Source organism: Pollachius pollachius (assembly GCF_949987615.1).
Source record: "Pollachius pollachius genome assembly, chromosome: 7".
In the NCBI taxonomy this organism is placed as follows: domain Eukaryota; kingdom Metazoa; phylum Chordata; class Actinopteri; order Gadiformes; family Gadidae; genus Pollachius; species Pollachius pollachius.
Genome location: NC_136940.1, coordinates 6,239,923 through 6,252,227, shown reverse-complemented (window position 1 = coordinate 6,252,227; position 12,305 = coordinate 6,239,923). Strand labels below are relative to the sequence as shown.

General features: G+C 44.4%; 2 protein-coding genes across 4 annotated transcripts; both read left to right on the top strand.

Moving 5' to 3' along the window:
- The first annotated feature begins 3,087 nt into the window (after nucleotides 1–3,087).
- zranb2 (zinc finger, RAN-binding domain containing 2) lies at nucleotides 3,088–8,333 on the top strand. Of its 3 annotated transcripts, none has more exons than XM_079739630.1 (10): nucleotides 3,088–3,363; nucleotides 3,972–4,024; nucleotides 4,110–4,218; nucleotides 4,325–4,407; nucleotides 4,500–4,576; nucleotides 4,940–5,092; nucleotides 5,638–5,855; nucleotides 6,424–6,483; nucleotides 7,039–7,209; nucleotides 7,482–8,333. In XM_079739630.1, exons 1-10 carry the CDS (start codon nucleotides 3,299–3,301, stop codon nucleotides 7,543–7,545), a joined length of 1,053 nt encoding a protein of 350 aa, XP_079595756.1. In that variant the 5' UTR covers nucleotides 3,088–3,298; the 3' UTR covers nucleotides 7,546–8,333. The 3 variants fall into 3 exon arrangements, with proteins under 3 accessions (XP_079595756.1, XP_079595755.1, XP_079595754.1); XM_079739629.1 differs by having other exon boundaries at nucleotides 4,095–4,218; XM_079739628.1 differs by having other exon boundaries at nucleotides 7,039–8,333.
- Nucleotides 8,334–9,296: 963 nt separating this feature from the next.
- On the top strand, nucleotides 9,297–11,416 carry ptger3 (prostaglandin E receptor 3 (subtype EP3); the record flags this gene model as incomplete). The annotated part of the gene is made up of 2 exons (XM_079739429.1): nucleotides 9,297–10,145; nucleotides 11,042–11,416. The coding sequence occupies 2 exons, from the start codon at nucleotides 9,297–9,299 to the stop codon at nucleotides 11,414–11,416; spliced, it is 1,224 nt and encodes a 407-aa protein (XP_079595555.1).
- Between the last annotated feature and the right edge of the window lie 889 nt (nucleotides 11,417–12,305).

The window sequence follows — 12,305 nt, the reverse complement described above, 5'->3', positions numbered from 1 at the left end:
AAGTTAGACCAGACTTAAAATTGACTTTATCAAACGTTGATTAAAGCTGTCTTTGTTTTACGCCCGAGTTGAGCCAGCGACGGGTACAATGCAACTCCTTCAATGGATTTGAAGTGCACATAACACGTAGCTCCGATATAGCACAACACCGAAGCCGTCTGTTCATGAGTTATTTACAGCTTCGTTTGCCTCTCATCGCCTATCTGTCCTCTCATCTGTTCGTTCTTCTCACGGTGGGACGCGTCGAGCGAGCAGAAAAGCACCGGCTCAGCTGAATCTCTCCAGTTGAAGGTGCTTTCCTGCACTATCAGCGGGAAGACACAGGGATCCCGCCATGAAATAAGACTTCAATGAAGAAAACCGGCCGGGGGGGGGGGGGGGGGGGGGGGGGGGGGGGGGGTTGCATTATGAGGAAAACAGCCCAAAAAAGAGTTGATGGGGAGGGGAGCTGGTGGGGGTACATTCAGCTGTGGCCAGTGGCATAAAACTTTCGGATTCCGCCGCTGGCATGAAACATTATTACGGTGGTCCAAGAGTCATTTCCTGTGACAGATCAAGGCTAAATTAAAAGATAGGCCCCCGCTGGCTCTGATCCTCTATCTGGGCCCAGCCCCCCCCATCTCCCCATCTTATACAAGCACCATAAATCAACCGCATGTCGCTCTCGCAGACAGTTAATGATTAAAACACAGTTTGATTAAAAAATCGTGTATGGCTCATCTAAGAGTGTACTCTATTAAATGAACCCATCTTGTCGGTGGCATAAAGGACATGCCTCAACAATATCCTCTTGCCCTCTTTGAGAGTGAGGGAGAGGATTTACTGTGGGAGGCAGCGGGAAGCAATCAGTAATTGAGTGCAGTTGCAAAAGCCAAGATGGCCGCACTGGTGTTGCCTCCTGGTGATGGCCCCGCTGTGACAAAGGAGTCTACGGCTGTTTGATTTTAGCAGATGTCAAACATTCTATGCCAAGACACAGAGACAAGAGGACATTGCCTTTGGCTCATCCTTTGTGTATTTGGTGCTCATATTCTAAGCACATTAATATTTGAATGCATTGTAAATATAACACGGCATCTATATTTGTTGCAACATTATTTTATTATATTCCTTGACAAAATAAAACATTTTGTTTATTTTACCCATTTATTTAACAAATGGGTTAACAATGAAACACAAAAAAAGGTTATCATGCAAGTTTATTTAACCCATTTATTTAACAAATGGGTTAACAATGAAACACAAAAAAAGGTTATCATGCAAGTGTCTTGCCTTTTAAGACTTTGGCTACTGTTCAACAACTGCTATAACACACACAACCACGCCAGCAAACACATCACAGAATGCCACCTATAAATCTGCAATTCACACCCTTTTTTACTGAAGTGTGAAGACAACTCCCTCATACTAAACGCCGGCAACACAAAAGACCTGGTCATAGACTCATATTCCTCCCATCCAGAAAACAACAGCTCTCTCCAGTGACCGTTCGAGGCAATGACACAGAATCGGACTCGTGTCGACTACGAACACACCTGGAATGCAAGCACCTATCTCACACACCAAAGTCTACAGCAGAGAGCTTTGTTATTCACAAAAACAGGATCAACTTATTTGTTGCAGACAGACAACCACGATGAAGCTAAACCTGAAATCAGACGTCCCTAGTGTCAACAACGAGAACAAACTCCTTCCGAATAATAGGCCATCGTCAGCAAAACAGCACATTCTCTGTTCCCCCTAATATCACAGAGCTCTGTGAACACCACACTGTAGCCCTGAGAAGGGGAGAATCCTTGCTGATTCATCACAGCCCTTACATGGAGAAGACACTTGCCCTGGGGCCATATCTACTGACTCCCACTGTTTAAAACACAACTGAAGCCTCCACATCATTCAGCCTCCCAAGCATCCGCCTCTGAATACACGAGAGAGGGTTGAGAGCTTTCTTTTGATCAAGAGTACCTTTCAGTGTGGAGCCTGGAACCTACTATCCGTCCTCTTTTCTTTTCTATTTTAACTTGGATTGTTAGTCTTAATAGCCTGCAATGAATACTCTTAAGATGACTTAAAAGAGCTTTCATGTAACATGTAATAATAGGCTTTATCTGGTCGTTTTGGACCTCTGGACCTTCTAAAACCGTTGATGAGTGTTTCCTCTGATGAGGAAATAAAGAAAGAATTCAAATAATAATTCAGGAAATGACAGTTACGTCATTTCAGGTCCCAGTGTGATCGCTATGCAAGTGAAAGAACCTCCAAACAATCCTAATACTCTCCTATCCTTATACTAGATGAAGGACATGTATTTAAAAACATCGTTTAAAAACACTTTATAATTAAGTTCAGGTAAAGCTGTGCCTTTAGCACATCAGATAAGGCAGAAGAATGTGTTAGATCATTATTTAGATGGCCAAGGCAAAGCAGGCAGTAATATTATATTATATTATATATATATATATATATATATATATATATATATATATATATATAATCTAATATTGCTTCAATGGCCATTTAGTTGGCACCAACTGTCATCTAGTGGTGACAAGTGGATTTACGGAATACGATGGACTGCCAGGCCAAATCTAGGTCACGTTATGGCAGCTTTATGGAAGCTGAACATTTTTATGAATTCAATTGTATTACGTTGCAAATCATTGTAAAAGTTTAAAATAATAATTCTAACTTAACACCCCATATCTATCCATCTAGGCCTTATATCTATGTAGAACAATTAAACAACGTTAATCTATCAATCTATCCATCTACCTAACTGATCAACTACCTATCAGATAGGTAGTTGGTCAGGTAGGGAGGTATGTAGGTAGATAGTCTATCTACCTACCTAACTAACTACCTACCTATCTATTTATCTACCTACCTACCTATGTATGTATCCAGCCATCTATCAGAAGTATTATAACAACCATAATACAGCTGTGCATCCATCCATCCATCCATCCATCCATCGTTAGAGCTGTCCAGCAGGGGTGTGAGTAAACGGGGGGACCCACCTACTCTCAGGGGTGTGAGTAAACGGGGAGACCGTCCTACCAGCAGGGGTGTGAGTAAACGGGGAGACCGTCCTACCAGCAGGGGTGTAAGTAAACGGGGAGACCGTCCTACCAGCAGGGGTGTGAGTAAACGGGTGACCGTCCTACCAGCAGGGGTGTGAGTAAACGGGGAGACCGTCCTACCAGCAGCACTCTCCGCCTCCGACGCCGGGAACTTTTCGCAGTCGACCCAGAGAGCCCCTAGCCAGCGAGCTAGCTAGTAGTGTGGACACACACAAAACATGTCGACGTCGGGAACAAAGACCTTTCGGGTCAGCGATGGGGATTGGGTTTGCCCTGATAAGAAGTAAGTCAATGTGTGTGGATTATGAGAGTGGATGTGATGTTTCCAATGGTGGCGGATTGCATTAGCGTGGGGCGTTTTGTGAATTTGTCAAGAGGCTAACATCGGCTAACTAAGCGCTAGGCCTGTGAAGTGGTTAGCGCCTCTTCGTGCAATGCCCACAGCGAATCAGTAACCACTCATTTACGTGGTCACCTCGACAACGATAGGAAACAATCGTCGTCTACATATGTCCAGCCATTGCAAGAACCAACATGTGTTCTTGGGGAGCTGCAGGCATGTGATTAGCTAGCTAGCATGTGTGCAAGTAGCCGACCCTGCAGTCTGGTGGGCTGCTGGCTGCTCCTGACATTAATGACGAATCGTTTCTAGCAGAAGAGGTGATCAGGGGCTGCGAGGTTACACTGGGACTGCAAAACAATGTTAACAAATGTCCCGTTTTACTAGTTATCTTTGTAACGTCATCTACTGTGGCTCCAGGAATAGACCTATTGACAAGCGATCTTGTTGTAGTGGCTGTATATATATGTGTGTGTGTGTGTGTGTGTGTGTGTGTGTGTATATTTATATGTATGTGTTTATATAATATATCTATATTTCTGTTTCTGCAGATGTGGAAACGTGAACTTCGCAAGGAGAACCAGTTGCAACAGATGTGGTGGAGGTAAGTTCAGTTCTTAAAAATGAAGACTCTGTTTTGCATAAGCTAGGCATCTTACATTCGTCGTCATCAGTTTCTACTCCTGCAGAGAAAACAACAGAAGCGAAGATGATGAAAGCGGGAGGCACTGAGATTGGGAAAACCCTCGCAGAGAAGAGTAGAGGTCTCTTCAGTGCAAACGACTGGCAGTGTAAAACGTGCGTCACCCAATGAGAACTGAATTACAGCTGCAGGTTCCAACACATTCAGTCAATTGCGTTGCATTATTTATGGACGCTCACATCCCATTAACTCTTGTTTAAGGTGTGGCAACGTCAACTGGGCCAGGCGGTCTGAGTGCAACATGTGCAACACGCCCAAATACGCCAAGCTTGAGGAGAGAACGGGTAAGAAGGGAACACGACCACAAACCGAGAACCATTACTCTGCATTGCATCTCATGTGGAAGTTCACACTTTTGTTGTTTTTCCTTTGACAGGCTATGGCGGTGGTTTCAACGAGAGGGAGAACGTTGAGTACATCGAAAGGGAAGATTCTGATGGGGAATATGATGAGGTGAGTAATATTAACATTGTGGTTACTCATTTTCCTAAATATACTAAAAGTGAGGCTGAGGAGGATATAAGCACGCAACAAAAAAAAATGGAGTAGCTACAAAAAATAATTCAGTGTTGCACAAGCAGGTTTCTAATAATAAACACCTGGACTGAATGCAGGGTAGTTGTAGGAGCAAGAGAACAAAGTACATTTATTCTTCCTTTTAAGTACTTAAGTACAGGAAAAGCGGTGCAATGTGCATCTCTTTATGAATCCAGTGACTTAAATTGATGTGTCTTGCTGTTATTGCGAGTGCGTTTTTGAATTTGTTCACATACAAACTGGATTTGTCTCATGTTGTCTCTCTCTGCTCTGCAACAGTTTGGCCGGAAAAAGAAAAAGTTCCGCGGCAAACCCGGCAGCGAACCGGCAAAAAAAGAGCCCGCGAAGAAACCTCCTGTGAAGGTCGAGGAGGAAGACGACGACGACGATGAAGACGAGGAGGAAGGAGACCTTTCAAAGTACAAACTGGATGTAAGTCAACCCACACGGGGCCGAAACCAGCGTTCATGAACGATCAAATGCGCTACCCTGAACCGTAAAAGTTATATTAGCGATGTTGAGGGACGTCACGTATTTGAAGAGAGATCCCAAACAAACAGCCAGATCGCCCCTCCCTTCCGTGCTTGTGCATCCAGTAAAAACGATCATGAGCGCAGGGCAGAACACCCACCCCTTTGTCGGTGATTGGTTGAAATACCATTTATTTTGGAGTTTAGAGTTTATTTGTTTAGCAAAAATGACAACATCTGTGCAAGGCGGGAGCGAAGCCTATGTAGGCTTGTGTAGTGTTCCACGGTTTTGAGTGGTTGGTAGAACCATTTGTGTTGTTTATGATCTCGGAGCATAGGCATGCCTACAGAGACGTGTTTTTTTTGACGGCCTGCTTATGGGGCGGGCAGCTAGCGGATCGTGAGGAAAGATCAGATGAATGTGATCATTTAGGTTTAGGCCTAACGTTGCTGATGCAACCTTTACCGCAAACAATACATAACTAGGTTTGCATGGTCCCTCTATAGGACGACGACGACGATGATGAAGACGGAGACCTGTCCAAGTACGACCTGGACGCCAGCGAGGATGAGGCCAAGGAGGGGGCGAAGGCAGAGCAGGATGGGAAGGAATTGAAAAAGGAGGGGGAGAAGGAGGACGATAAGGACAAGGCCAGTCCCGCGGCCTCGTCCCGTTCGCGCTCCTCCTCGCGGTCGTCTAGCTCCAGTTCTCGGTCGAGGTCCAGGTAAAGGGTAACGCCAGGCAAAATGTCAGTATCAGCTCTCAATCTCTTTTTTCCACACTACTGGTCCACTTGAACAGAACGTGCTGTTGGGTATTTTTTGTGTGCTGATTTCTTGTGTTAACTGCTTTTATCGTTGACGATTTTGTCCTATCTGCCGTCCTTATGTCTGCTTCTACAATACATTGAATGACCCGTTTTAATATGCTCTCACGTTGTGGCCTATTTTTCTCTTTGGTTTTTATTGAATTAAGACAGTTTTAGTACTTTTAGTACGGGACGTTTTCTAAAATGTTTAGCCAGTGAGTTTATTTTATAAGAAATGTATGTTTTATCTCTGTAATATTTGTACAACAATTTCTCAAATTTGCTGTTCTTTGACATGAAATGTATTTTTATTAAATATCTATTTATATATATATATATATATATTAACATTTTTGTATTTGAACTTCTCTTGCTCCAGGTGAGTGTGGCTGTACTGTGCACCAGTCTCTCGTGCACAGTACCGAGTCCCCGTTCTGGCCTCTGCATAGAAAATATTGGAAAAAGGTTCTTCCTTGTGTTCCAGGTCCCGTTCTCGGAGCTCCTCCAGTTCCAGGTCTGGATCTGGCTCCCGGTCCGCTTCCAGGTGAATGAGGTGGCATGCACTCTCTCTCCCCCCAGAGAGAGTGTATGTATCGTGGCCTGAAGGCCGCAGATTAGGCCTGGTTCTAGATAAACTAACGAGTGACTTCACAGTGATGACCTATACTGCTCTAGCCTCCTAACGGGTGTGACTCTGCACTGCGTCTTGTTCTGATACTATTCCATGATACATTTAGGCCCCGGCAATGTATATACACTTCTACTTCCGACTTTAAATTACGATAAGAACTGCCTGCGAGATTTGCTCCCGACAATTGTTCATCCTTCAAAGCAGAGGCTAATGGAGCATGGCAGCAGTCATCAACCCCCCCAAAGAAACATATTAGCTAATACACGTGTACATAACGACGCTAATGAGCTGCATCATTAATGTACCCTGGCCTTGTATCCACCTTCGGGAGCGCATAGCAAAGCACTCCTGGGCTCAGCGTTCATGAAATGCCTGCTCCATCCACCCCCCACCCCCCCTCTCCCCACTGGTTGAGCTCACACTGATTACCTTGCCTGGTTTATATCCCTTCCCCTCCTCCCCCATAAGATCCAGCTCCCGGTCTAGGAAGGGCTCCTCTCCCGGGAAGGGGTCGCCCCACTCCCGGTCATCCACGCCCAAGCGCAGCCAGTCACCCGAGGCGGGGCACAAGCGCAGCCGCTCCAGGTCCTCCTCCGGGGGGAGGAAGCGCAGGCGCTCGCGGACCCAGGCGTCTGAAAGGTTTGGGTTTGCCGTGGAACGCTATACCAGTGGCCCACTCACTGAATTCACTTTTTTTTTTTTTTTTGCATTGTGTATCGTATTCAAATGTCTACGGTTTCTCTGTACGTTCTTATAAGAGAGGGCTCGCAAAGTGATTTCAGATTTGTTTTCGTTAAATGTTTTTTTGTGGTGGATGCATGTTCGTTGTGGTGTGTTTTTTAAAATCGATGTTTGTCCGCACTGTGGCTCACCTTCTTCTTCTTCCCGCGATGTTTCCCGTGTTCTTCCAGACGCCGTGGACATTCCTCCGGATCCTCTCAGTCGGGCTCCAGTTCAAAAAAGAAATCGGTTTAGATGCCCCCCCTTAAAAAACAGAGCAATGATACAGGGCGGAAAAAAGGACCCTAGTTATAAGTGCATGTTGTGTTTGAAATAAGAAAAAAAAAAAAAAAGACCCGCCCAGTTCCTGATGCTGTTTGATTTCATAAAACGTTGCAACTCATCTGTCTGACTCCCCGCTCTTAAAATACGAGAGCGCTATCCTTTTTCTCATGCTACCCGCCACTCCTTAATACTACGACAGTGACATGCGTGTGTGTGTAACTTTAGGTGTCAAAATAAAATACAAATGTCTGGTCATGTAAGAAACAAAACATACTGTGAAGAGGTTGTATCCATTTTAAAAGTCGTTTTATTTTATTGGATTCGCCTGCAAAACCTAATGGATTTAGATTTAATTTTTTTTTCCGTTCACAGAAAAATAAATGGATTTTAATGTGGCAAGAAATAGGCTATTTTCAAGGTAGTACTTGAGGTTTGGGTCGGTTTTGCTGCGTTTTGTGTTCAAGGTAAGTATTTTTCTTTTACTTTGGATTATTGTTTGGTTTTTTTGTCTGCTCTGTGTCATTAATTGCACACATTCTCTCAAGCATAACGTATGAAATCTTATAGCGGATCCATCCAAAAATAACAAAAAAAAAGTGCCCTCTTCTCAGTGCCCTCCGTCACTGAGAAAATACGTTTTAAGAAAATCGATTTATTTCCCATGATGACGCAGCATTGATAGAATGTGCTTTTGGGTGTTTTTCTTCTGTTAAAAAAAAAGGGTAATATGTAAAACAACATGTAAATAAAATGCCTTGATTTAACTGATGGTCTTGTTTTTCATCATCCTAAATGGATTAGAATGTGGATTTATTTTATCAGTAAAAAATGATTCCAATTTAGTGGAGCATGATGGCTGTATCATTTTCTCATGTCATTCTTTGTGCTTAATTGCATTATTGGATTAACCGGCACGAGGTCAAACCTCTCCATCTCTTCCCATTTCGGCCAGTCTGCGTTTTGTTGGTCCTTGCAGCTCTGTGCGCCATAGGTCTCCGTAGGATAGCCTACAGCTATATCTTGGGTTTGTAAAATACTTAAATGTTTCCTATTTACGTGCGTAGTGCTGTTCTCGTTCCAGTCAAAAGGTGGCGCTTGTATTTAAAACGCAGGGATTAAGGATTCAATTAATAGCCTGGGACGTTTCGACCGACCTGCCGAACAACATCGATATAATTGCATGTCCTTTTTGTATTGTGACAAACAACGTGCGTTTCAGCTCAGAGAAAGGGTCCAAATTCGGTTACATCGGAATTGTAATGATTAATCCGTTATCACTAAATGACCAGATGATCAATAGGTGTCTGGATCTTTTTAACAGGTGATCAATGAGCTATATATTGGCCCGTTGGTCATGTCTCATTTATTTATTTATTACAAAATGTTATTGGTTTATAGAGGAAGAAGTCACGCCAAAAGTTTGTTTCAAACACCTGATCAATCAGACAAAATTTGATCATCTATTTAATCAGTTTAAACAAATGATGACGGGCGTCTGGATTTGAAACGCCGCAGTAACAGGCAAAATGTGCCAAGCCATCCCGCAGGGTAGGGGGGCTGCAGGGGGGTTGCTGGCGCGCGGCGCGGTCCCGCCTCCCCTGCTTAAAGCGTCCGGTACGCCTTCGCGCTCCTCAGTTTGCCCAAGCAGCAGGGGTGGATTATAGGATGCTGGACACGTGCGATGGATTTTTGTTTTGTATGATATCAACATCACGGAAAAGATGACTTCCGACAACTGTGATTCTCTCGAGGCTTCGCAGAACATTGGAGAAATGTTTAATTCCAACGTCTCCAAACATTTACGCGAAGGCAACGGCACCAACAGTGGCTCTTGTGGATCGGTGTCCGTTGGATTTCCAATTTCTATGATGCTCACGGGCATGGTGGGCAACTCTCTGGCTCTTATCCTGGTGTATTTCTCTTATAAAAAGAAGGAAAATAAAAGGAAAAAGTCGTTTTTGCTTTGTATCGGCTCGTTGGCGCTGACCGATCTCTTTGGGCAGCTTCTGACCAGTCCCATCGTCATATCAGTCTACCATGCGGACCTCAAGTGGGAGCGCATCGACCCGTCTAACAACTTGTGCGCGTTTTTCGGTGTGTGCATGACCACTTTCGGTCTCTGTTCTCTTTTTATGGCCAGCGTCATGGCCATTGAGAGGGCCCTGGCGATCACCAATCCACACTGGTACTCCAACCACATGAAGACAAGTGTCACCAAACAGACCCTGGCGATCATCTGGTGTCTGGTCTTGATCTTCGCCCTGCTGCCCATCGTAGGGGTCGGCAAATACACTCTGCAGTGGCCAGGGACTTGGTGCTTCATAAGCACGGGGGACTGGGATGTTCCCGGCAACATGTTTTTTTCCATCACTTTCGCGCTACTAGGCATCTTCTCTCTGCTTGTGACTTTCTCCTGCAATGTGGCCACCATCCGGGGGCTGGTTATACGCTGCAGGAACAAGTCTGGCACGGCCCAATCCTCCAAGCAGTGGGAGCGACTCACCACGGAGACCGTCATCCAACTGTTGGGTATCATGTGCGTCCTGCTAATTTGCTGGTCACCCTTACTGGTATGTCCTTTTTTTTTTCGTTATCTATGGGATTTTTTTCCACTTCTAGAATCTATTTACACACACGCACCCACGCTTCTTATACTTCAAACTGGTTTATTTCTGTCGTACGTGCAAAAAAGCCAAAGTAGGCTACTATGTGGTCTTGCAAGCTTCCTTTGATAAACTAATGCCATTTGCCATTACGGGCGAATCCACTTAGCTGGGCCCTGTTTGGTGGTCTGCTCATTGTATAATGAGGTCATATATTGTCCGTCAAACATTTTATTGCCCCGTTGAGGATATTCCGATTATCCACAGGACTAGCAATGGTGCTGCTGGGTAATGACAAGCAACCAGAGTCTACAGCCAATGATTTGTAAACTATTCGTCTATCATTTATATATTGTGATAGCTAGATAATGAGATTTCGTCTTTTTGGTGGTTGTTATTTGGTGGTCGTAAGTGATCAATTATCAGTTATTCATATTATTTTGAAATTAACCATAAACTTTTTTTTTCCAAATGTTCTTTTGCCCAGCAAAATAGTTCACTTATAACCAAAAGTACATTATCACAAATATATTAATAGGATAGAGGATAACACGTTATGGTCTAACAACCAAACACCAGCACACACACTGTTTTTCCCAAAGTGACTCCAACATGAGATTGATAACAAGACCAATCACAGTCAATATTGGAAGAACTAGAAATTGAACAACCAATTTTTATATAACACGATATGAGTGCAGAAAAGCTGTAATGCTCCAGCATTAAACTTAGTATCCATACCAAAGAGTCACTCGGACCACTTATAACAACGGGGTAAAAGGTATCATCAACCAAAACAAACAGAGTTGAAAGTGTGTCATTTGTCTCAAATCAGCATCCACATCAATAACCTCCCGTTACAGGTGCTAATGCTGCGGATGATCTCCACCCAGACCTCATCCCATCACTGCAAGCAGGACCCCTCTTCCTCCCCCTCAACCTCTTCCTCCTCCTCCTCCTCCTCCGTGTCCTCATCCACCTCCTCCTTAGCCCCGGGTCGAGACCTGGACTGCAACTTCTTCCTCATGGCCATCCGCCTGGCCTCGCTCAACCAGATCCTAGACCCCTGGGTGTACCTGCTGCTGAGGGAGATCCTGCTGCGCAAGTTCTGCATGGTGGCCAACGCCATGTCCAACTGCTCCATCGAGAGACGCAACGAGAACCAGGTGGCCCTGACCGCCCTCCACAAGGAGGTCTCGCCGGAGGTGGACCGCCTCCAGAAGCAGCAGACGGAGTAGACGGCCCGCTTCGGTTTATTGTTTACCCAGAGGTCGACAAGATGGGACGGGATCCGGGGTTGTGGCGCACGCGGATCGTATCGGATCGGATTGCCTGCACATTGACAGCTTCATTAGACGGTTCTGAAACGGATTGTTTCTTTTTTCTGCACGTCGGGAGACAGGATTTGAACTTTGATTTAGTAGACTGTACACAGGAGGGTGCTCAAGGTGTTTAAGGAGTCAAGAAGCTCTGCCGCAGTACTGTACATGTTCACCAGCTGAGAGCTCTCAATGTGCACTCGTATTTGTTTGCTTGGAAAAAAAAAACAACGCACATTCCATTCCAGAGTCACCTAACCAGCATGTGGTCACGTCACCTTGCAGACTTGTTGCAAAGTGTCGATTGTAGTTTGAAAGGAAATGGTTTTGGGGTGTTTTTCTTTGTTTTGACTGTGTCTTTGGACTGCAGACTCATCAAACATGGTTGCTTATGATATTGTGGCTGATGTGGTTGAGCTTGGAAAACCTCTGTGGCCTATTTGTTTAAACAAACATGATCCATCAGGAACAAGGATGGTGGATCAATTCCATCTAACACTATAACCTGAATGGTGCATATTGTTCTCAGAACCTTTTATAGTGCCTGCTGAACTGTGGCTGCTTCCAACAATCTTAAGCTATTACTGTAGAGATGATGAAGGGTACATTCACAGAGGCTTGACGGAGAATGTTGAAAAGAGGATTTCAATACAAGCTGTATTGTTTTTTTGTTTTTTTTTACCAACCTATAAGTACTAGCTTTAAAGTGCTTGATAAAACTATATGTATCTTATTGCGCATGTACAGGATTGTTCCAATGATGAAACGCAAGAGACATTTATGTTTGATTAGTAATGGTTATTGTAAA